At 40.5% G+C, this 25,104-nt stretch overlaps 1 protein-coding gene across 2 annotated transcripts; it reads right to left on the minus strand.

Moving 5' to 3' along the window:
• Window positions 1-644: 644 nt before the first annotated feature.
• apbb1 (amyloid beta (A4) precursor protein-binding, family B, member 1 (Fe65)) lies at window positions 645-23,818 on the minus strand. 2 transcript variants are annotated; one of them, XM_061877337.1, is made up of 14 exons: window positions 23,674-23,818; window positions 17,247-17,855; window positions 16,154-16,359; window positions 10,860-10,919; window positions 10,617-10,696; window positions 10,458-10,524; window positions 9,890-10,036; window positions 9,684-9,811; window positions 7,489-7,603; window positions 7,323-7,404; window positions 7,167-7,247; window positions 6,970-7,085; window positions 6,727-6,903; window positions 645-2,906 (listed from the first exon to the last, which is right to left on the minus strand). In XM_061877337.1, the coding sequence occupies exons 2-14, from the start codon at window positions 17,836-17,838 to the stop codon at window positions 2,751-2,753; spliced, it is 2,007 nt and encodes a 668-aa protein (XP_061733321.1). In that variant the 5' UTR covers window positions 17,839-17,855; window positions 23,674-23,818; the 3' UTR covers window positions 645-2,750. The 2 variants fall into 2 exon arrangements, with proteins under 2 accessions (XP_061733321.1, XP_061733320.1); XM_061877336.1 differs by having other exon boundaries at window positions 7,323-7,425.
• Between the last annotated feature and the right edge of the window lie 1,286 nt (window positions 23,819-25,104).

Here is a 25,104-nt window from a genome sequence, read left to right on the forward strand (position 1 = left end):
AAACTGAATGACGCGGAAACATTTATTACAGGATACTTTCTAAAATGCAACAATAATTTATTTATTATACTTGTTTATACACAAATATGTTTACTTGGCCTCAGCCTGGACCCCCCCTTTCCCAAGAGCTCAGTCTGAGATTGACTTTTTTTTTAAGTCACACCCTCCAACACCCCATCAGCGTTCCTTTTCGGTCTCCCTGTACAATGTTTGTCTATTCTTGAACAGAGTTGTGCTGAAAACCTCATTTTCCCTTGGGGATTATAAAAAGTATCTATCTATCTATCCATGTTAGACTGCATTATTCTTACATATGTCTAGTTTGTGTGCTTCGCTGATAGCTCCTAGTAACCTACCATGTTTACATTTTGTAAATGACTGGACTAAACACAAAAACAATAGGATCCTTGTTTGCTTATTGAAAGAGACTTAGCTGCTAACCAGCTGTCCAACAATTAAACTCACTACAGGACCATTTATATCAGAGATTTTAGATGCAAGCTAACACAATCCGATGCTTGTTTTTCTCTGCTGATATCGGGATATTGGGGACCCTCCTAACAATTTGGAATTTTTGTTTTGTGACCCAAATCTCCTGTAGAGAAACCAAACCAAATAAAAAATAATTACAAAAAAGACAGCTATGATGATATGCTCACATTTATTGTGTGGTGACTTTTTATATACATCCATTTGTATTTATTTTATACAACTAATTTACATGATCAGGAAATAAATTAAATTTGCTAGCAATCGTCAGACTGTGACACAGCAAACAGCACAAAGCGACATAGTGACATGATGCGACTAATGGTTTGTTAGTGTTTGTAATATATTTGAAGACACCAATGAAGGAGTTTGTGTGGTCATTGCACTGTTCCACGAGCCAGTCGCTAAAAAAAACAACCTACAATTTAAATGTATATGTTTGTACAGTTTGGTTAATATTAATAGTGTTGTTGCATTGAGCTAACCTGCATGTCAGACAAGTCATACAAAGTGTCTCAACTGCGTTGACTACTACTAGTGTGCTACATACACTAAAGCTTACCGACATACACGTAAAGATCATGATAGGTCATTTCTCCTTTATAAAAACTCAATCGCGTGACAAAAAAAGTGTGTACATTTTAGTGCGTGGGAAATAAAGAGAATTATTGTATGTACAACAGAACCTGCTCTTGTGGTTTTTCCATCTAAACATTCTACTGCTAGTTTAGGATTAGAAACACCAACAACAAGAGTGACATGCAAGGCCCCTCCCCCCTCCGACCACACACACGAGCGCGCGCACACACACAAAGAGAAGAGACAGAATAAACTGACGGTTCCTCACACTAAACATGCATCCTACAGTACTACAGAGCAGGTTGTGTGTGTTGAAGTGTGTTTAAAACCCAGAGTGTGTGCGTATTTACATTTCTAACACGACATGAAAATTCTCAGCTTGACTCCAGTGTTGTGGCTCTCTCTCATTAATGATGTGATTATTGCACGCGAGCACTGAACTTGCAAATGTTCATGCAGAATGAACGAGAAGAAAACAACGCATCATGTGACGGTAAACTCTTTGGAAGACTAATATACATTGTCTAGTATGTGTGTGTGTATGTGTGTCTAAGACGGGGTGAAGGGCGATCAAGGGTAAGTACATGGTTACGTGGCACACTATAAATGAACCTACTAATTGCTGCGTTACGCCCTAAAGCTGGGCATAGACTGCAGAATTGTCTTTAACGGGAAAAATAGCCAGTGTACTACTTGGCTGCAACCAAGAGAGGCGCTGATGAGTATGGAGGGACTAGTTTGCTGTCCAACCAAGGAAGCAACATGACGTTAGCTATGGGGAGTGGTGCCACATTCACCATGTTATGGTGACATTCACTGTCAATGCAGCATTAAAACAGGAGTTCAGAACATTCATAGGGAACACTCTTGCTGTTGTTGCACTTGTCGACGGCAGAATTGTGCCCATCAAAGAATTTCCACATGTCAATAAGTCATTAAGAAGACATTATGACGGCAACAACAGTACAGTATTGCAGAAAAATGAGATACAATCGCAAACGAGCATGTTTTGTTCAGTGATGAAAAAGGTTGTTCGGGATTTGGGTAATCTTGTCAAAACTCTGCTGACCAAACCTCGGAAACGCTAAAAACTACAACATGGCTAACTACGCCTACTGCAGTTTGAATTTATTTTAGAGTTGCCCAGTGTATGCCCTGCTTTAAGGAGATACCCAAGTTTTCACCAAGCGGTACAAAAAAAAGCCAACACAAACCAGATAAGGGCTTATTGTTCCAAAGTGTGCCTAAGCGAGCTGAACTGTACTTGTTGGTGGAAGTGTGGCTTTACAGACAAGAAGTCATGTGACGAGCGACGCCATTACAATACCTTTTTTCGACAATAGGAGTAGGAGTGTTAGGGTCCATCATTCTAGCATGTAAACTATCTTACATTCCAACATTCTACACCGTGTTTCTGTTAAAACACAAAAATCATTAAGAACCACATAAAATATTCCCGGCTACGAACAGAAGAGCAATGCCAGAATTCCATCTATTAAGTGAGGAGTGTTAAAAATAATGCCAAGAATAATAATTATGATAAAAAAATAAGGGGGAAATAAAATCTCCAAGTGGTCGCACTTTATCCCTGCAATCTACTCCATGAAAGGACGGGATGCGTGTGATGCGCAACAGGAGGATGAGAGAGAACGTGTGTGACGTGGAGATGTCTGCGTGGACCTTCATGGGGACTGGGAGCCCGACCTGTAGCTCTTGAAGCTGCCCAGCAGACTCTGCACGCCCTTCCTGACCCGGCGAGCCACCGAGTCGGTGGGAGGGGTGGGCAGGCAGGAGGCCAGGCTGGGAGGACGGGCGTCCAGACATTTCTGGTAGCGGAGCTTGGGGGAAAAAAAAGAGGAAGCATAGGGCATGTAAATAAACATTAGGAATGAATTATGCAGTGTGGGTACAATGCTGTTATGCTACCTACTCTCATGCATTACAACGAGGGATGGGTACACTTCACATTTGAACTAGAGATGTCCATCAATGGCTTTTTTTGCCGATATTCGATATTGTCCAACTCTTAATTACCGATACCGATATCAACCGATACAAATTTATACAGTTGTGGAATTAACACTTTACTATGCTTAATTTTGTTGTGATGCCCCCCTGGATGCATTAAACAATGTAACAAGGTTTTCCAAAATAAATCAACTCAAGCCATGAAAAAAAAATGCCAACATGGCACTGCCATGTTTATTATTGAAGTCACAAAGTGCATAATTTTTTTAAATGCCTCAAAACAGCAAATTGGAATTTGGGACATACTCTCCCTGAAAGAGCATGAGGTATGTTAAAGTGGGCGGGGTTGAGGTGGGGTGCTAGGGGGTAGCGGGGGTGTATATTGTAGCGTCCCGGAATGGTTAGTGCTGCAAGGGATCCTGGGTATTTGTTCTGTTGTTTATGTTGTGTTACGGTGCTGATATTCTCACGAAATGTGTTTGTCATTCTTGTTCGGTGTGGGTTCAGTGTGGCGCATATTTGTAAGAGTTAAAGTTGTTTATACGGCCACCTTCAGTGTGACCTGTACGGCTGTTGATCAAGTACGCCTTGCGGACACGTGTGTGTGAAAAGCCCTAGTTTTATGTGACTGGGCCGGCACGCAAAGGCAGTGCTTTTAAGGTTTATTGGCGCTCTGTACTCCTCCCTACGTCCGTGTACAAAGCGGCGTTTTAAAAAGTCGTAAATTTTACTTTTTGAAACCGATACCGATAATGATAATTTAGGACATTACATTTTAAAGCATTTATCGGCCGATAATATCGGCAGTCCGACACATGTATTGATTACCTCATACCTGGTAATCAATACATGTGTCAATATTTGATTTTTCTGTGTATGTTCATGAATGTTAACTTGTTTACTGATAAAATATAATTCCTTTGTTTTAAAATTTAACAGAGAGATGAAAATCATACCTGTGCTTTCCTGTTGGTATATCTTGATTTATTACACTTCTGAGTCTTATTTGTAAAAAATATATAGTAGACTTTGCATGCAGTTACAATTCCAAGACGTTAGATGGCAGTAATGTGTTGCCTAATCAGCGCGTAGTCTTTGCCATTAAGCTCAATCTAGTCTTTAGTTGCACCCTATAAAAGCGTTTGTACTGTAGATATTGTACTTATTACACACATACTATCTTAGTTGTAGTTTTCATTGCCAAATGTAAAAGTGTTGAAATCACCATGTAAAATTGCTAATAAGTAGCATGTCTACGGCGAATATAATGTATATTAACATCGAGCTAGTATATTTTGAAAAGGTTTGTTTTTTAAGTCAATTCAAGCAATATATCAGTCAGCTTCCTAATTGGTTTAAATTAATCTTACAGCTATGTGGTCCTATTATGGGCAATTTTGGTATCTACATGAATTGTATACATGTCTATATTCCTCCTCATTTTCTTAATAAAATAATTTTATATGAACTTCAGACATTTAATTAAGAGTATTAATGTTTAACACTTTAACAGGAAATTTAAAACATGTTTTGATTTCTGGGAATCATTTCCAACTTGTGTTAACGATTCCTGTCGGCGCGCGTGCCCTCACCAGTCACGGCGTGAATGCGGCACAAAAGTTGGAGAGTTTTTCACAAAAAAGGATAACAACAGGGCAACTTGCAATACATGCAAAGTAAATATTTCATTAAAGACAGGAAATACTACGTGGATTGTGAAAACTTTGAATGAATGACACGTTTTTGATCCAGTCGAAACTGAAAGTGAATTTTCACCAGCAGCAACAGCGGCGATGTAGTCGATGTACTTTAGGTAACTAAGTAACATGATATCTCCTCATTGTAAAGGTGTTATTATTAACTGCAAATATGAAATTAATACTTATCATGCAAATTAGGTCAAAAAAGTGTCTGACTGGCAGGCTGCACTCCTTCTGTCTGAAAAATGTTCTCAACCCCTCCTTCTGTCTGAGAAATGTTCTCCAAACCGGAGACACCGTAATAGGGCTTATAAAGTGTGACGTGGAAAGGCATTACATTGTTGGTCCTGCTGGCTTCTGACTCGCTTATTTACAAGGCAGAATGAAGACACTGTACTAAAGTTTTGCCTTTTTTCTTAAAAAAAGTTCAAAACATGCCGCAATCGTGGTCATAAATGCTTTAGGAGAAAAAAGAATTTGGTGAGATTTTTTTTCATTTCCAGCGTGAAAGCAAAACCGAAATAAGTCAGGCTATGAAGGTCACAAAGAGAGGGCGAATAGCCGGATAGCAGCCATGAAGCGATTAAACATCACCTGGTACATGTTGGTGTGTCCACAGCATTTTCAGACTGGTAAGTTTGAATCAATGCACGTTTTATTCTGTTTCATACGTAGCATTTAGAAATAGGCTGTTAGCGTTAGCCAATCACACTACAGGTGAGTTTACAAATAATGTATAGTATTTTGGAAAAAAAGCATGTTGTCTGTTAACTTTTAGTCTTGGGTAAGCACAAAAATGAATGATTACCATTTTCGGAGCAGTAGTGCAGTGATCAAAGTATTTAAAAGTAATAATGGGCTTGTTTTTTCAGGGAAATCTGTCAACGAAACGAGGCCCACGCATCATGAACACGTAAGAGATGATAGCCATATACTCTGCGCATTTTGAACAAAGGACAATGAGCCTTAACAAATTTTGCATTCTGAAATTCTTCACCAGAATTAAATCTGACTCCGTCGACAAAGTTCAGCGGCACCTTTACTTGATTCAAAGCTCTCGTCCATCAGACGTGCTAATAGCTTTTATGAGTCGATTCCACCATTTTCTATTATTTTATCCAGATAGCGAGCCTTTGGAATAGGGTACCGTTTTGTCTTGGTACTCTCCTGTGATTTTTACTTTATTTTGTACAATCCATTTTAATCCAGTTTGTTCCGAACTTTCACATTGTAAACAAAGCCTATGTCCAAAGAGTATGGCTACCCAGCCCCAAAATGCATTACAAAATCAAGTCATGTGGCCATTCAAGCCTTATTAGTCATAAAAATCTCATATCATTTTGAAGAGAACAGAAATGCTTATTTTTCTGTTAAATACTAGTTAATGTTTATAGCTGGTGGTTGCAGACTTGCACAATGCAGTTATTGGACTTGACTTGCTTGTATTTGTCCCTAGCTGACATAGTTTTACTTTTGAGCGGACAGCTCATATATTATTTTAAAAAGAATCATTTTATGTAGTAATTTGGCTTTTTTTTTTACAGTAGACTGATAATTTTACTATACTTAAAATGTTTTTTTTTTCTGGGGAACTCTGAGTCCAGACTATGGTTGTCAGTATCTTAAGATCCCACTGTTAAATTTGTACATGTATATTCCTTCTAAACAAAATAAAGTTAAAACTAATCAACATGTTTGTTACCTCTTTATCCTAATGAGAATCGACAAGAGAGCCAATTGGCCGAATCCTTAAGCATAATCCAAAATGGAATTGTAAAAATCTGAACAAATCCTATCCCTAGTCTTGACTTTGCAAATGCAGGTCCCAGGTTGAGACATTTTTAAACCTCTGCATTAGAATGTATTTGCTCCACCTAGTGGCGATGAGGTACATTGCAGTTTAAACAACTTCCATTTCTTCAATAATAATATTTTCATTATTCCTGAAAAGGTAAGGAGGAGTAAGTATATTACAAATCTAGAGCCTCACCATGCATGCGGCCTGCACGGCTTCACTCAGACTGGCGGCGTTGGGCTCGCACCAAAACTTGTGACAGGTGAACTCTCTGGGACCGTCCGCCATGATGAAGGCGAAGGTGCGCACGTCCTTGCCCACCCCCATGAAAGACAAGAAGCGCACCCTGCACTCCGACAGCACCTCTTCGGTCTGGGCATTAAAAAACGTGTGTTATAAGTAAATAAATAAAGAATGTGTGCATCATCTTAACATTACCTGTTTTGCAAGTATTGTGAGAGTGGCGGGCGCCACGTTCACAGAAACGGGTGTCCATTCGGTTTTGTCTTTGCCCCTTGTGGCTACCTCTAGAACGTCATTGATCAAATCAATACCTGAGGAACATTTTAGAATATATTCAGAAGCCCATCAATCACGATACAAATGTCAAATTCACGGCATGAGTGTTATCTTACCCACAGGCTTTGCAACAGGCTCGCTGCCAAGGTAATAAACGTGGAAGCGCTGGAAAAGTTCATTTTTAGGAGCTGGAAACTCTGGTGGGAAATAGAGAAGCATTTAGGGGTAATTTCCTTCTTTAACAAAAAACTATTAAAATAAGCTTTATTTACCTTCAGGGATGCCAAAAGGTTTACCCGTGTCAGAATTCAAATGACTAACACCCAGCCTGGATGCCTTTCGTTCCATCATTATCTGGTAATCAGGAGATAAAGACTTTTTCGAATATGAATTCAATGTGGTGAGTTGAGAATACATCGGCAGCGTGACGAGGCTAACCTTGGAGCACATCTCGTGCAAAGTGGTGGCGATGTTCTTAGCGGGCGAGTCACAGCGGAACACGTGACACTTCAGGACCTGAGTCAGGTTATCTCGGGCCACGTAGGCAAAGTCTCTGCAGGAGAGACGGCACAGTTAGAAAGAACTACAACACTAGTGTGGGAGACAGTGAGCGGTGAAGTACAGTGGCACCTTGGTTTTTTGGTAAGTCCCTTTTGCTGTATAGTTTGCTTTTTAACAAAAACTTTCTCTATTATATTGCCCTGGTTTTTGTGTATCGTCTCGTTTAGTATACGTTTGTTAGCATGCGTATCATCCCAGTGTCCAAACAAAGAACCACATGCATTGGGGACTCAGTCTCTTTGTTTTCTTTATTGAGTATTACTGCAAAAGATTCCATCATGAGGACAAAAAAAGTATCAGCTCTTAGATGAAGAAGGTGAGACACACTAATGACTTCAAGAAAGAGCAAAATACAAAGGTAGTGATCGTGTAACTCTTCCCTTCCTTCCTCCCGCTCCATTAATTGTCATCTTTGCTAAAAAGAGTATGTCAAATGCTAAATTATATATTTAGTTAATCACTTATATGTATTTCTGCATTGTTTTCTGCATGTGAAACTACAATTATTCTCTATGAGTGTGCTTTGTGTTAGTATTGTTGGGTGTCTGAAACAGATTTATCTGATTTGCCTGATGATTTCTTATGAGAAAAAAATGCTTCAGTTTCCGTACGATTTACCTTTTGGTATGTATTAATGAAAAGCGAAAAACCACTGTAGATAAAAACACACAACACGAAAGTTTAGAAAAATTTGACAAGGATAACAATGAATTCCAGTGTACCTTTCCCTGTTCATGTTGAAAAAAGCAGCATGGGAAAAAAGGACAAGAGTGTTAGAACAATGTGAGGCAAACAAGCAGCAGTTCAGATGTATGCAGTACCACGTAAAGTCCAGCAGAAGGCCTCAGCGTGCCCTAACAGGCCAAAGCAAGCTCAGAAGTACTCAACTGAAATGTCCATTTAAAGGCCTACTGAAACCCACTACTACCCACCACACAGTCGGTTAGTTAATACATCAATGATGAAATATTAACATTGTAACACATGCCAATACGGCTTTTTTAGTTTACTAAATTACAATTTTAAATTTCCCGGGAGTTTCATCTTGGAAACGTTGTGTAATGATGACGTGTACACAGGACGTCATGCGTTTTTAGGAAATATAAGCGCTACGCACACACACAGGTAAAAGTAATCTGCTTTAACGGCATAATTACACAGTATTTTGGAGATCTGTGTTGCTGAATCTATTGCAATTTGTTCAATATTGGAGAAAGCACAGTAGAAAGATGGAGTTGGGAAGCTTTAGCCTTTAGCCACACAAACACACGGTGATTCCTTGTTTAAAGTTCCCGGAGCTGAAACTTTACTATGGATCAGAGTACGGTCAAGCCAACATAGATCCCAACCGAATGTCAACCAGCAGGTTTCGGTGAGAAAATTGTGGTTAAAAAGTCGCCACTTACCGGATATTAGCTGAGCTTGTGTCGTCCGTACAGCTGCCGTCGACACCCGTGAGACATGGCGTCAAGACACCCGTGTACAAACCCCTCCGACTATCAGGTAATATTAAACTCACTAAAACACTAGCAACACAATAGAAAGATAAGGGATTTCCCAGAATGATCTTAGTAAATGTGTTTGTGTCTGTCGCCATCAATATCTTTAACAACTAATCTTTCATCATCGCTCAAATTAATGGGGAAATTGTCGTTTTCTCGGTCCGTATAACTGTTTTTGTAGGAGGCTCCCATTAAAATCAATGTGAATTTGTGAGCAGCCCCCACACTTGAGACGTCATCATCTGCGACTTCCGGTAAAGGCGAGGCTTTTTCAGGAAGTACCAAAAGTGGCGAACTTTACTGTCGATTTTCTCAACTAAATCCTTTCAGCAAAAATATGGCGATATCGCGAAATGATCAAGTATGACACATAGAACAGACCTGCTATTTCAGTTTAAATAAGAAAATATCATTTCAGTAGGCCTTTGAATGCTGCTACAAGTATAGTTTAAATTAAAAGAAAATAACTTTTATAGTTTTAATAAAAAATGTAACTAATGTAAATGATGTCAAATGAAGAGTTAATGTTAAAACTGTCCTGAGATTGGTGGTGTTTGTTGGGAAACTGACCTGCCGTTGTCTCTGCCGACGCCCCACACGCGGATGCTGCAGATAGGCTGCGTGTGGAGCAGTGTCTGGCCCAGTGGATCGATCAAGTTCATTGTGTCGTTCTCCAGCACCATCAGCATGTCTTTACCCTGCAGGAGAACACACACAGATTAGCACACAATATATATCAATTAAACTAACAGCAGATTATATAGGATGAAGCGTACCTCTCCCCAAATTCCAGCAGTGTCGTGCAGGTTGTGTTTGTGGTAGGAGAGCTGCCTGATGCAGTTATTGACCGCCACGCTGCTTTTGCCCGGCGCCATGTCCTCCTCTGACATCTCCACCCAGCCCAGAGAACGCACTGCAAAATACTGACAGTGCACAGGCAAGATCACACAACAGGAAGATGGGGGGAAAAAAAGGAAAATATAGCTGACTTTTCTCTAGGTGTACTTCTATTCAGACATGAAACATATAAATAATTACCGCCACCGCTACCACTACTGTGCATACCAGAGGAAAGTGCAATATTCAATGTATGTACACCCATGTTTACGCCCCGTGCAATATGGATATATCCATGCAATATGTTTACATCCATGCTAACCCCAATGTGTATATAGATGCCCGGATGACATCCTGGTTATTTTTATATTCCACAACTACTCTGTACAATGTCTATTTAATGTCTCATTGGAGTTTGTATAGTGTTTTAGAATTGTATTGCTTCTCGGGTGTTGCATTTCAATGTGTACAATGACAATAAAGATCATTCAGTCGTTCAAACAATACCTTGCTTTCTAAATCGGTGCAGAGTGGAACAAGTTTATCTTCCTCTTCAGAATGGGTGCAGTTGTAGCTGCAAAGTGAAGGCGCAGAAAAGGCTGTTAGCAACTGGACGTGTGAACAGACAACAGCCCAACGTAAAGAAATAACTTCAGAGGGAATTACTTGAGGTTGATGGAAGCATAGCGCAGAGTGGCGCCCTCAAACTCTCTCAGGCTCTGATCGGACGTGACTTCGCCTTCCTCCTGAAGACATACAAAAATGAAAGACTTCAGATATTTAATTATTTCAAAGAACCTGATTACTGAACGTAAAATGGAATGTCTGGCAATGATGAACCACCCTGGCATTTATGAAAGTCAAAATCATTAGTAATTGTTATTGCTTTAATTAAAGTTTGCAGTTTACCTTCCACAGCTGCCCGTCAGCAGATCCTTCGTCCACAGTGGAGAACTGAGCCCAGGATTCCTGGAAAATGTCACATTTGACATTAACGTTTACAGCACGACATGCAGTGATACATAGAGTGATGTGTTAGAGCTAAAACCAGGCAGCTAAAAGCAATGCTGTATCATGTATAAACACTAAGGCTGGGTATCAAAGCCAATTTCCCTCATCCAATACATTTCCAAACTAAAAATCTTAAATTCATTAATCACGACTCAATCTATGCTTTAATATTGAAAATGTGTCAAATCTGTTGCAAAATAATTTGGACAGTGCAATCTTTATCAAAAGTGTCAAAATGGCAATTTTGAAATAAGAAAAGAATTGCAACTCAAAATCTACTTTTATTGCAGCTAGGGGTATAACATTATATGAAAATTTTATATCACAGTTATTCTGACGAAAATCATCATTCATAGTACAGATAAGAATGAAAAGTTGTTGCGTTAGCTCATGGTAGTGCAGGATAAAAGAGCAATAAGGTGCAGATATAAATTTATAGATTACTGTACAGATAAATATTTTGCACTTTTGCATATGCGTCCACGGGCGGCATAGCTCGGTTGGTAGAGTGGCCGTGCCAGCAACTTAAGGGTTCCAGGTTCGATCCCCGCTTCCGCCACACTAGTCACTGCCGTTGTATCCTTGGGCAAGACACTTTACCCATCTGCTCCCACTGCCACCCACACTGGTTTAAATGTAACTTAAATATTGGGTTTCACTATGTATAGCGCTTTGAGTCACTACAGAAAAAAGCACTATATAAATATCCATCCATCCATTTTCTACCGCTTATTCCCTTCGGGATAGCGGGGTGCGCTGGAGCCTATCTCAGCTACAATCAGGCAAAAGGCAGTGTACAACCTGGACAAGTCGCTATATAAATATAACTCACTTGATTCACTTTACTTATGGATGTTGGTATTTTGTCTTAAAATTCCAGCGAGTTAATCCATTTTTGGAGGGATTTGAGAGGATTACTATTTACTATGATGGATTCAAGCATCTTATTGCCTGAGGGAAGAAGCTGTTACAGAACCTAGAGGTTCTGCTACAGATGTTGCGGAACCACTTACTGGAAGTCCAGCAGTAAAAACAGTCCTTGGTGGGGCTGGGAGGAGTCTCTGCAGATGTTTTGAGCCCTGGTCAGGAAAAGGAGTCCTGATAATCTTTTCTGCAGTCCTCACCACTCTCTGCAGAGACTTCCAGTCTAAGGCACTGCAGGCTCCAGTCCAGACAGAGATACAGTAGGCTCACTATAGTGCCTCTGTAGAATGTGGTGAGAATGAGGGAGAGAGCTGTGCTCTTTTCATTCGACGCAAAAAGTGCATGCGTGTAGGGACCAGGTCATATTTTGAGTTATCTGCACCCCCAGGAACTTGATGCTGCTTACAATCTCCACTGCTGTGCCGTTGATGAAGAGTGGAGCATGGCTGGACTGGTTCCTCCTGAAGTCAACGATGATCTCCTTGGTCTTGTCGACGTTCAGGACCAGGCTGTTGGTTCTGCACTAGTCAACCAGATGTTTCACCTCCTCCCTGTAGTCCATGTTGTTGTTGTCACAGATGAGGCCCACTATTGTTGTGTCGTCCACATAATTCACAATGTGGTTAGTAGTGGATCTGGCGCAGCAGTCATGGGTCATCAATGTGAACAGCAGCGGACTCAGGATGCAGCCCTGGGGGGAGCCAGTGCTCAGGGAGATGGCACTGGAGGTGTTGTCGCCCAATCTCACAGACTGGGGTCTGTCTGGGAGGAAGTCAAATAGCCAGTTGCATAGGGCGGTACCAAGTGCAGCGGTATGATGATGTTGCACGCCGAAGTGAAGGCCAAAAACAACATCTGCACGTGTGTGTCCTTCCCTTCCAGGCGTTCGAAGCTCAGGTGGAGTGCGGAGGAGATGGCGTCCTCTATGGAGCAGTTAGGGCGATAAGCAAACTGCTATGGGTCAAATGTGGGAGAAAGTCCAGAGACAATGTATTCCTTTACCAGCCTCTCAAATTACTTCATTATGATGAGGGTGAGTACCATGGGGCGATAATCATTGAAGGAGGAGATTGTGGGTGTTTTTAGGTACTGGGGTGATTGTCATGATGGTACCACAGCCTGGGTCAGCAAGGTGTTGAAGATGTCAGAAAGAACCCCAGCCAGTTGGTCTACACATCCCTTTAGCACCCTACCCGGAATGTCATCAGGTTCCGCTGCTTTCCGGGAGTTCACTCTCCTCAGGGTTCTCCGGACATCCACTGTGTCCAGGTTGAGCAGCTGCTCATCAGGGCTAGGGATGGATTTCCTCGACGGAGTGCTGTTAAGTGCCTCAAACCTCGCAAAGTGGTTATTGAGGTTGTTCAGAAAGCTGATGCTGTTGTCACAGGGACGTGGGGGTGCCTTTAGTCCGTGATAACATGTATGCCCTGCCACATTCGTCTAGTGTTCATGGGGTTCTCGAAGAAGTCCTGCACTTTCTGACTGTGAGCACGCTTTGCAACCCTAATGGCACGGTTCAGGTTAGCTCTGGCTGTTTTAAGTGCCACCATGACGCTAGATTAAAAAGTGTTATTCCGAGCCTTCAGCCTTGCACATACTTCACAGTTTATCCAGGGTTTTCTCGTTGGCCTGTGTGGGGATGTTCTTGATCACACGGACTCAATGCACTTCTGAATGTATGGGGACACAGACTCTGCATACTCCTCCACACTTGTGTGATGATTTTCGGTGGAGGCTGCCTTGAACATGTCCCAGTCTGTGCTTTCGAAGCAGTCTTGTAATGCTTCCATTGCTCCCTCTGCACCTGCTTCACTGTAGCTTGCTTTCTGATCAGCAGAGGCTTATGTGCAGGAATTAGCATCACAGAGAAATGGTCGGAGGAGCCGAGGTGGGGCGGGTTGCAGCTTTGAATACCAGCTTGATGTTGCTGTAGACTAAGTCTAACTTGCTTCCACCCATGGTTGCAAAATTCACATACTGATGAAAATGGGGGAACACAGTTTTCACGATAGCTTGATTAAAGTCCCCTGCCACGATGAAAACTCCCTCTGCATGTGTAGATTGCAGTCCATTGATAGAGCAGGACAAAGTAATCAAAGCTTCTTTAGTGTTGGCACTGGGAGGAATAAAGATAATTTCACTGAATTCCTGGGGTAAATAAAATCGCCTGCATTTTATAGTTAATAGTTCTACCTCAAGAAAAATGCGACATGAGACTATCTTCCCATTGTTGCACCAGTTGTTGTTACTGTATATGCAAACACCGCTGCCTCGGGATTTACCAGTGAGAGTGCCGCTCCTGTCCGACCAAAACATTGTTAGCCCCTCAATGCTAACTGCCTCGTCCGGAACAGATGGTTTCAGCCCCGTTTCTGTGAGTAATATGGCGCAGCAGTCCCTCATTTCCAGTCTTGCATTTAAATCCAGTTTCAGGTTGTCCAGTTTGTTCTCCAGGGAGCGGACATTTGAAAGCAGGATAGAATGAAGCGGCATTCTGTGAGGATTAGCTTTTAGCTTTGTTGTTGGCCCCGCTCGGCATTCGTGCTTCTGCTTGCAATTACACCGCTTACGTCTCGTCTCCTCCGTCGACGGTCTCCGCTGGTACTTGGCTACGCTGCTTCACAGAACGCTGGATGTAGCCGGCGCAGAATTCCCATGCTACCGATGAGGTCCAGCGTATACGCATCTTTTAGTCTAAAACTATTCAATTTAATTACATCTAAAATTATCTGGCGGTCGTATGTTACTATGGAGTGACCACGCTGCAAGTTAACATTGACATTTTCAGAATCTGCCGATATATTTGCCAAAAAAGTTCCATTAGTACCACGAGCCTCTGCAGCCGCAGCCGAGCAGGGCGCCGCCATCCATCATCTCTGTTTAGTATTCCTCACAGTATAGAACGATCACTCTGTCCAAAGAGAGCAAACCTTGTAGGTTCAATGCTCCAAATTGTAAATTTTAGAAGCTTAGAGAGCAATGTGTTCATTATAGAAGTTTAGATTGCGTTATGTTGTTTCTTAATAGGAAAATACATTAATGTTGTTTGTTTTCATGTCAGCATTAAAGCTAGCAAGCATGCGCCAGTCTGTCAAAGAACAGTTGTTAATCAATTTTTTCAATCATTTTAATTTAAATCTGAGATTTACTGCAGTCTTCATTAATACCGTTTATCGTTACATCCCAAATTGCAACATTCTATTACTACCAATTGCATTTAAATATTGTTTCTTTAAGTGCAAAACAACACATATGTAAGGCATACTTCTCAGCCTCTTATTTTATTAGCGCAGTCAACGTAACGTAGTTGCATGCAACATTTTTATTGCAAAGGCTGGAAATGTGCTTTTGTTTCCCAAGGCCCATTTGACCACGGTTCTGCAGCCAATTGATATTATTCCTTGCGAATCTGTATTGAACAATTTAAAAGATATTGATCAATTATCAATCATTATTTTACCAAGCCCTAGTAAACAGCATGCATGGTTGGTCTGGAATCTGATATGAAACAGGATTTGTTAAGGGATATTCTCGGAGGGAACACAAACAATATATTTCAATTTCTACTGATGTGAAGACAATATATCCCCAAAGGAGATGATAGAATTTAGAAAAATGTTTTCTAGTGCTAAACTATTTCATCATTAATTAAAAAAATTCCATTATTAACATTTAAGGGTTAAAAATACAATCTATGCATTTTCTAACACTGTCAAACAAGCGTAATAAAAAAGTTAATCACTGGTAAAATGTCAAAGCAGTAGACTAATTCAGAATGTTGTGCATAGGATAGACTGTAATTAAAAGTAGTTTGTTCGAGTGTCAAACTGTTGCCGGTACATAACCTTTTAACTGCACAGGCAATGTTTTGTTTGGCTAACATTTTAAAATTCTTAACTGCCATAGAAGTGTGAAAAAAAATGCAACAATATTCTTACTTAACAAAGCTATAGAACAAAGACAGCACCTCAGGTGCAAAAAAACGACAAGTACTATTAAAGGAAAAAAAAATTCTTAACTTGACAAATTAATGCTTTAAAGGTGAGTTAAGTTTTTGTGTATATTCTTCACTTAATATACCTTTCCCTACTTTTGAAAAAATGTCTTTAAAAAAAAGCCTAAGAAAAATCTACTTTGGTGCTAAATTCAGCAAGAACAAGGTCTGGCATTGTAACAGCATGCATGACCAAAATTAATTCGACTAATTAAATTTGTATAGAGGGTCCACGTAATATTAATTCAATAATATTAAATCTTGATCCTCTCACCTCAGGCTCCTCACACGGCGTTGTCTCTAGGGACATGGTGGAGGACAACATTGAGTCTTCCACATGCCCCAGCGGGGAGGGGGGCTCCCACTGGGTGGTCCCCGTAGGGATGTGCCAGTAGTAGGTGCCCGACGTATCTCGCACCCTCATCCAGCCGGCAGGGAGGTCCGTGTCAGTCTCAAAGGCGCTGGAGTCCCAGAAGGTCTCTGAGAGGATAAATTGGGCCCACGTTACTCCCTGTAGTGTTGTGTAGGGCAGAACTGTATCACGATATAAGTGTTTTATATCGGTCAAAATCAATATTAATTCATATTTTTTATGACTTATTCTAAAACAATATATTTAATGTAAAAAATGTTCTTCAAAATGTAACCTTCCACTGATTATAATATAATCCCCTTAGGGATCAGGTGAAACTCAAACAATGTAAAAAAAAAAAAAAAAATCTAAAATAACATTAAACACTTGGTGCAAAAATAAGGAATATGTAAGAAAATGCATTTAAGTCTAAAAAAAAGTAGTGCAAAGTGTGAAAATGTAAACATAGAGAAACCTCAGCAGAACTATTTTCTGCAGGTTTAGTGCCGGCTGTGGTATTACTAATTACAAGCACCTTGGTCTGACTACGGTCCGTTTTAAAAAGTACAAAAACTGCCAAACTGTCTAGGTGACTTTTCCTTTTTTATCGACAACTCCTTCACTCTCTGCAGTCATTTTTAGTTTCTCTTCTCACTCCATGCACAGAATCAACTGCAGACAACGCAACCAAACTTGACAGTTGAGACTGTGTTGATACGAGTCTCTCCCACTGATCAGTGATAATGTCCTGCGTTGCTCTGCTACCAGAAAACAAATTCCTTTGTTCATGCAACCAACCTTGCTTCGGAACTTCCGATGACAAATATATATATATATATATATATATATATATATATATATATATATATATATATATATATATATATATATATATATATTGAATGTTGTATTGAACGCACTTCTTATTGATATCAATTAGGTGTCTATCGTGATAAAGATCTATGTGGTTATATCGCCAAACTCTAGTAGTGCGACACAACAAACGTGTATTTACCTCTGTTTCCGTTGGGAGAAGTGTCCGAGGTGTTATCCTGAGACACAGCAGGCCAGTTGGATTCTTCATCGCTGGGCGTCCCATTCATGTTGGCAAACAGGAAGCATGCATTCCTGCCCGTGTCTCCGCCCTCTCCCTGGGCCTCTTCAGCCCCTTCGTCCCCTCCAGCGGACGTTTCCTCTTCTTCTTCGGACTTCTCTCCCTTCTCCTCCTCTTCCCTCTCCTTCTCCTTGTCCTCCAAGCTGTGGATGACCAGGGGCTCATTGAGGATGTTTTTGGCTTCCTCCTGAATCAGGCCAGGGGTCATGGCTATTTTAGGAGACTTGGTCTGCTCTTCGTTGCTCTGACGTTCCTCATCCTGGCCTACAAAGTCATCCATGTTGCCATTCTGGCTGATGTTGCAGTTGTGGTCCTGCTCCGGCTGGTTCTCGCTGACTTTGCGCAGCTGATTCTGGCCCTCCTTCAGCCACTTGGCGTTGCTGCCCGTTGACTCCTGGTCGCACCAGTCGTTCAGCTTGTTTTTTAGCTCCTCGTCGTGCTTCTGCTTGTTCGCCACCACGTAGGGCATGTCCTCATCCTTGTGGCCACCCATGGTCACTTTCCACGTAACTGTAAGTAAACATAATGAGATCAGATTAACCTTAGGCCCCGTTTTACACTGCACACAAAATCTGATATTTTTTGCCCTCAAGTGACAAAGATCTATTTTTTCTGCCAGTCTAAACCCTCCAAAGTGCTTCAAATTTGATCCCTTTGCATCAAATTCAGGCAAAGGGTCCCGATACCAATATTTTTGTACCGGTACCAAAATGTATTTCGATAATTTTCTAAATAAAGGGGCCCACAAAAATGGCATTATTGGCTTTATTTTAACAAAACATCTCAAGGTACATTAAACATATGTTTCTCATTGCAATTCAAGAACAATTTTGTCCTTAAATAAAATAGTAACCATACTAAAGAACTTGTCTTTTAGTAGTAAGTAAACAAAGTCTCTTAATTTGTCTGCTGATGTATGCAGTAACATTTTGTGTCATTTCTCATTCTATTATTTTGTCAAAATTATGAGAGACAAACGGTAGAAAATAGATTATTAATCTACTTATTCATTTACTGTTAAAATCTGCTTACTTTCTCTTTTAACATGTTTTATCTACACTTCTGTTAAAATGTAATAATCACTTATTCCTCTGTTGTTTGATACTTTACATTAGTTTTGGATGAGACCACTAGTTTGGGTATGGATCTGATACCAAGTCGTTACAGGATCATACATTGGTCATATAAATGTCCTCATGTGTCCAGGGACATATTTCCTGAGTTTATAAAAATAATATACATTTTTTAAAAGGAAAAAAGATGTTGTGATGCTAAAAAAATATCGATGTAATCATAGTAGTATTGACTAGATACGCTCCTGTACTTGGTATCATTACAGTGGATGTTAGGTGTAGATCCATCAATGGCATTGGTTATAATGTCCTGAGGGCGTTTCAGTGTTATAACTTCACCTTTTATGTTAGTTTTTAAGCCAGAATGCGTCTGTTCTACCTTTTCTGTCTACACACTATGCCTGCTTGTAAGTAATCCGTGATAGTGCGCTCGGAAAACCAGCAATGTCACGATGTGACGACGCGCTGTCATGCCCGTTAAAAAAAAAGTTGGGGGCAGGGACAAGTACTTTTTAGAGGCGGTATAGTACCGAATATGATTCATTAGTATCACGGTACTATAAGTGTACAACCCTAATTCAGGGCACATCAGGAGGTAGTCCTCAATCCGATTGTAATCTTTTCAAATGTGACTTTAGTCTTAACACAATGCGACCTGAATGGGACTTTTTCGTCAGCTTTGGGGCGATCTACGTCATTCATGTGTGCCGGAAAGATGTAGTCACCAGACGAAGTGGATATTTCATCACAACATCCTGTTAAGGTGAGCAAAGTTTATTTAAGACAACGGACATTTTGGTGCATCACTTGGCAATAGTGCACAAATATTAGACTATAGGTAATACATGAATATTTATTTTAATTCTGAAGAAATAGCGATTGTTGAAGGACCGGAATCAGCGCTCTAGCGCACTTGCTTACATGTGAGTTGAAAAATAAAGTTCCTGTAGATCCACGCTCATGTCTGTGTCTCCTCTACTTAACAGCCATAAAAAGATAACAACCCTCCGGAATATATTACGCTATATACATCCATTCATACATTATATTACTTGCATTTACATTCACATAAAAAAAAAAACTCATTTTTAAGTATAGTAATAGCGACTTCCTCCCGGTCCACTTACTTTGTGTTTTCACTTTATCGAAGTGAGCATGCAAATGACGTTGAGGCCACATTGGAGCCTGTGTGTGGCGTCTCATATAAATCACATTTTACTTGCAGTGTGAACAGTCAGCTGGAAAAAATCACATCTCAAAAAAGTTCAATTTGGGGCACTTTCGCCTACAGTCCAAACGTAATCAAAGAGACACCGGCAGCCAATCTGCTCTTATTTTTGTTTGGAGGCTACTCAGAAAATGTGTCCCTGCACTTCCTACATGCCTCTTGAAAGGTAAACAAAACAATTACAGTAATACCTCAACTTAAGAGTGTTTTGAGATAAGAGCTTTTTCTCAGGTAATTGTTGTGCTTTAAGTTGCAAGCAAAAACTTAAACATTCCCACCATTAGTTGGCGTGGAAAATGCCACAGCGAACCACCCAAAATATTAGGTCTTACACACTAACATTAGCTTACAGCTAGAGATGCACATAATTTTGTTTTCCAAGCAGGGGAAGAAAGAAAGTGAGGGTGAAGAACAATGCTAAGGAGAACAAAGTGATGCTATCCATTGAAATAAAGGAAGAAATCAATAATAACATGACCGAGTGTAATTTGCAATTTGAGCGTATTACTGTTAGCCTGTACCATGCTGTAGCGGAATGAGCCAGCAAAGAATGTTAAAATATTTTTTTTTAAAAACAGCAGCCATTTATCCATGAAAATATGGAAAAGATGCTGATGATGTGTTTGACAGAGAAGCAGCCGGAAATAGATACCTTTGAAGTCCGCTCCCAAGGCAAATGTACATAATTATTTTATTACTTCATAAAACTACTGCAGCTGTTTATACATTCTATTATATTAGTTTTTCATACAATAATTCTCATATAAAAGTTATTTATTAAAGGCATGACAAATGGTAAAATTGCGCTGATTTAGTGGGACCACAAACCAAGTAATGTGATTTCAATTAATTTACAATAGTATATGTTCAATCGATATCATTTGAGTGTTTTGAGTAGGGCTGGGCGATATATCGATATATACGATATATCGCTGGTTTGTCTCTGTGCGATATGGAAAATGACTATATCGTAATATTGGAATATACGTTCACACGCAGGACTTTTAGCTGCGGGCGTACACTTCAGGCTCTCCTCGCTCTTTCCTGTCTCTCCTTCTCGCAGACAAGCAGGCTTACATACATCACACGTCACATGCACGCCCTCGCAGGGCAGAGAGGTAAACAAACAGAAAAAAAGGGCAGAGAGGTAGCGACGTGGCTAATGTTAGCTGCTAACATATCCGTACGAGAAAAAGATGGTGCGGATCTGGTAACAAATGAAGGAAGACTTCATTTCCAATAACAACAGCAGGGTTTTCATCGTCTGGCAGTGGTTCGGCTTCAAGTGGGAATACGTTGAACAGACAACCGTAATTTGTCAAGTGTGGGGGGGAAAAGTGTTGCTATAAAAAGTAGCATTACTGCTAATATGTAGCATCGTTTGTAAAGTCACTCGCTAGAGAATGAAGAGAATTTCATAACCTTAGTAACATACCACATAGTGAAGGACACATACTATTTGATTTCCTGTTATGCAACTCATTTTTATTTCACACTTAAAATGTCTCTGACAAGCTTGCAATTTATGTTTTGGAAATGACTTGAATGTTTGTGCCATTGCTTAATAACTTTAATAAATACACTTTTGTTCAATTGCCTTAGTTGTGATTTCCCTCTCTGCATGAAAGTTTAAAAGTAGCATATATGAAGAACAATGTTTTAATGTATACACACAGAATCATCATACTGCTGTGATTATTATTATCATAATATTTTATTAGAGCGTATCAAAACACGAATTGGTATGTCAGACTCAGCCCTGTCTTGGTTTAACTCTTATCTTACTGATAGGATGCAGTGCGTCTCCCATAACAGTGTGACCTCGAACTATGTTAAGGTAACGTGTGGAGTTCCCCAGGGTTCGGTCCTTGGCCCTGTACTCTTCAGCATCTACATGCTGCCGCTAGGTGACGTCATACGCAAATACGGTATTAGCTTTCACTGTTATGCTGATGACACCCAACTCTACATGCCCCTAAAGCTGACCAACACGCCGGACTGTAGTCAGTTGGAAGCGTGTCTTAATGAAATTAAACAATGGATGTCCTCTAACTTTTTGCAACTTAACGCCAAAAAAACGGAAATTCTGATTATCGGTCCTGCTAGACACCGACCTCTATTTAATAATACAACTTTAACATTTGACAACCAAATAATAAAACAAGGTGACTCGGTAAAAAATCTGGGTATTATCTTCGACCCAACTCTCTCCTTTGAGTCACACATTAAAAGCGTTACTAAAACGGCCTTCTTTCAGCTCCGTAATATCGCAAAAATTCGCTCCATTTTGTCCACTAAAGACGCCGAGATCATTATCCATGCGTTTGTTACGTCTCGTCTCGATTACTGTAACGTATTATTTTCGAGTCTCCCCATGTCTAGCATTAAAAGATTACAGTTGGTAAAAAATGCGGCTGCTAGACTTTTGACAAGAACAAGAAAGTTTGATCATATTACGCCTGTACTGGCTCACCTGCACTGGCTTCCTGTGCACTTAAGATGTGACTTTAAGGTTTTACTAATTACGTATAAAATACTACACGGTCTAGCTCCAGCCTATCTTGCCGATTGTATTGTACCATATGTCCCGGCAAGAAATCTGCGTTCAAAAGACTCCGGCTTATTAGTGATTCCTAGAGCCCAAAAAAAAGTCTGCGGGCTATAGAGCGTTTTCCGTTCGGGCTCCAGTACTCTGGAATGCCCTCCCGGTAACAGTTCGAGATGCTACCTCAGTAGAAGCATTTAAGTCTCACCTTAAAACTCATCTGTATACTCTAGCCTTTAAATAGACCTCCTTTTTAGACCAGTTGATCTGCCGCTTCTTTTCTTTCTCCTATGTCCCCCCCTCCCTTGTGGAGGGGGTCCGGTCCGATGACCATGGATGAAGTACTGGCTGTCCAGAGTCGGGACCCAGGATGGACCGCTCGCCTGTATCGATTGGGGACATCTCTACACTGCTGATCCGCCTTCGCTTGAGATGGTCTCCTGTGGACGGGACTCTCGCTGCTGTCTTGGATCCGATTTAGACTGAACTCTCGCGGCTGTGTTGGAGCCACTATGGATTGAACTTTCGCAGCATCATGTTAGACCCGCTCGACATCCATTGCTTTCGGTCCCCTAGAGGGGGGGGGGTTGCCTACATCTGAGGTCCTCTCCAAGGTTTCTCATAGTCAGCATTGTCACTGGCGCCCCACTGGATGTGAATTCTCCCTGCCCACTGGGTGTGAGTTTTCCTTGCCCTTTTGTGGGTTCTTCCGAGGATGTTGTAGTCGTAATGATTTGTGCAGTCCTTTGAGACATTTGTGATTTGGGGCTATATAAATAAACATTGATTGATTGATTGATTGATTATATGCATCAAGTGTTCATTCAAGGCCAAGGCAAAATATCGTAATGTATATCGTATATCGCGATATGGCCTAAAAATATCACGATATTAAAAAAAGGCAATATCGCCCAGCCCTAGTTTTGAGTTAAGAATCAATTGAGACACTACTGTACTCATTTATTTTTGAACATTTTACCTAAAGTTAATTTTAAACATAAAAAAAACTGCATAATGGCTTAAGTCGCCAGTGTAAACTTTAATCGGCGTAAAATACTAATACCGACTAGAAAATTGACATCAATGACAACATACACAATATTGATTATTATAACTATTACTGTCATCCTTTTTGGCCTTTTATTGGATTCACAGTAATCCTTCGAATCACACACATATTTCTCCATTTGCCAACATCTATAATAGATGTGTAGGGGGCAAGGTGACGCATCGTGACGGCCTCTTTTCCGCCGTTGTGCAACACAAACACGCCTTCAGAGGCAGCCACACTTGGCTGGATGTCAGCTACATTATTGGAACGCCATGGCCGCGGCTGGATGACAATAATAAATAACGGGCAACATCCACGACCATCGCCGTCCTCCATCTTGGCTAGGCTAATGCTAGCTAGCTAACGTCACCGCGGTGGAGGTTTTAACGCGACATTCTCAGTTAAAATGCAAACGAAACATTGCCACTTACCGCCAGACCCTGCTTGGCTTCGAAATATGTCGAGTGTGTGCGAGCTAACTACATGTTTCTATGTTCGAGCGAAGCCTGCCATCAGTCTGTAGATGGTGGCGGTGGTGCTCGGCGGATGATGGAGGAGGAGGAGGAGGAGGGGAGGGGGCGGAGTCTGGCAGCGTCGTCACCTGCTGACGTCACGGACAAGCACAACATGACTTTATGCATTATTTACTACACCTACAAGGGAAAAACATGTCCTTAACTACCATATTGAGGAATTTATACGGTGATATGCACAATTTTAGGCGCACAGTTAGTTTGTCAAAGATCTTCTGTACCAGTGGTTCTCAAATGGGGGTATGCGTACCCCTGGGGGAATTTGAAGGTATGCCAAGGGGTACGTAAGATTTTTTCTAAATGTCCTAAAAATAGCAACAATTTAAAAATCCTTTATAAATATATTTACTGAATGATACTTCAACAAAACTTCAACAAAATATGAATGTACCGTATTTCCTTGAATTGCAGCCGGGGCGCTAATTCATTTAAAACCTCTTCTCACGCCTGCGCTTACCAAAGGCATGCGGTAAAAGTAAGCATGCGCGAATTATTTTAAAACCTCTTTTCACTCCGGCACTTACCAAAGGCATGCAGTAAATATTTGTGTGATGTAAGGTTGGACCTTAAATCCTACTGAATAGCTCTTAATCTTCTTCCCTTTATGCGATTTCAAATTACCGGTATTGAAATAAGTCTCCTCCATTTTGAAAATGATGACAGGGGAAGTGTCACTCGTGACGGCACGAGTTTGACCAGGCGGTAATACTAAGCATGCGCTAATTATTTTGCGAAGCGAGTTTGACCCAGCAGTAATTTAAGGCAGGTGCATACTATATGCCCTGCGCCAATTCAAGGAAATACGGTAAGTTCATAAACTGTGACAAAAAATACAACCATGCGATATTCAGTGTTGACAGCTAGATTTTTTTTGTGGACATGTTCCATAAATATTGATGTTAAAGATTTATTTTTTTGTTAAGAAAAGTTTAGAATTAAGTTGATGAATCCAGATGGATCTCTATTACAATCCCCAAAGAGGGCACTTTAAGTTGATGATTACTTCTATGTGTAGAAATCTTTATTCATAATTGAATCACTTCTTTATTTTTCAATAAGTTTTTAGTTATTTTTATATCTTTTTTTCCCAAATAGTTCAAGAAAGACCACTACAAATGAGCAATATTTTGCACTGTTATACAATTTGATAAATCAGAAACTGATGACATAGTGCTGTATTTTACTTCTTTATCTCTTTTTTTCAAGCAGAAAGGCTTTGCTCTGATTAGGGGGTACTTGAAGTAAAAAAATGTCCACAGGGGGTACATCACTGAAAAAAGGTTGAGAACCACTGGTCCAGGGGTCGGGAACCTTTTTGGCTGAGAGAGC

The sequence above is a fragment of the Nerophis ophidion genome, linkage group LG18 (genome assembly GCF_033978795.1).
Source record: "Nerophis ophidion isolate RoL-2023_Sa linkage group LG18, RoL_Noph_v1.0, whole genome shotgun sequence".
NCBI lineage: Eukaryota > Metazoa > Chordata > Actinopteri > Syngnathiformes > Syngnathidae > Nerophis > Nerophis ophidion.

What these genes read in the sequence shown, in the direction of transcription:
- apbb1 (XM_061877336.1), bottom strand. Translation starts at nt 17,838, where the DNA reads ATGGGTGGCCACAAGGATGAGGACATGCCCTACGTGGTGGCGAACAAG. An exon ending in TGCACGAGATGTGCTCCAAG is followed by an intron (nt 7,426 to 7,488) that starts GTTAGCCTCGTC and finishes TATTCGAAAAAG; the next exon opens with TCTTTATCTCCTGATTACCA. An exon ending in GCCTGTTGCAAAGCCTGTGG is followed by an intron (nt 7,086 to 7,166) that starts GTAAGATAACAC and finishes AATGTTCCTCAG; the next exon opens with GTATTGATTTGATCAATGAC.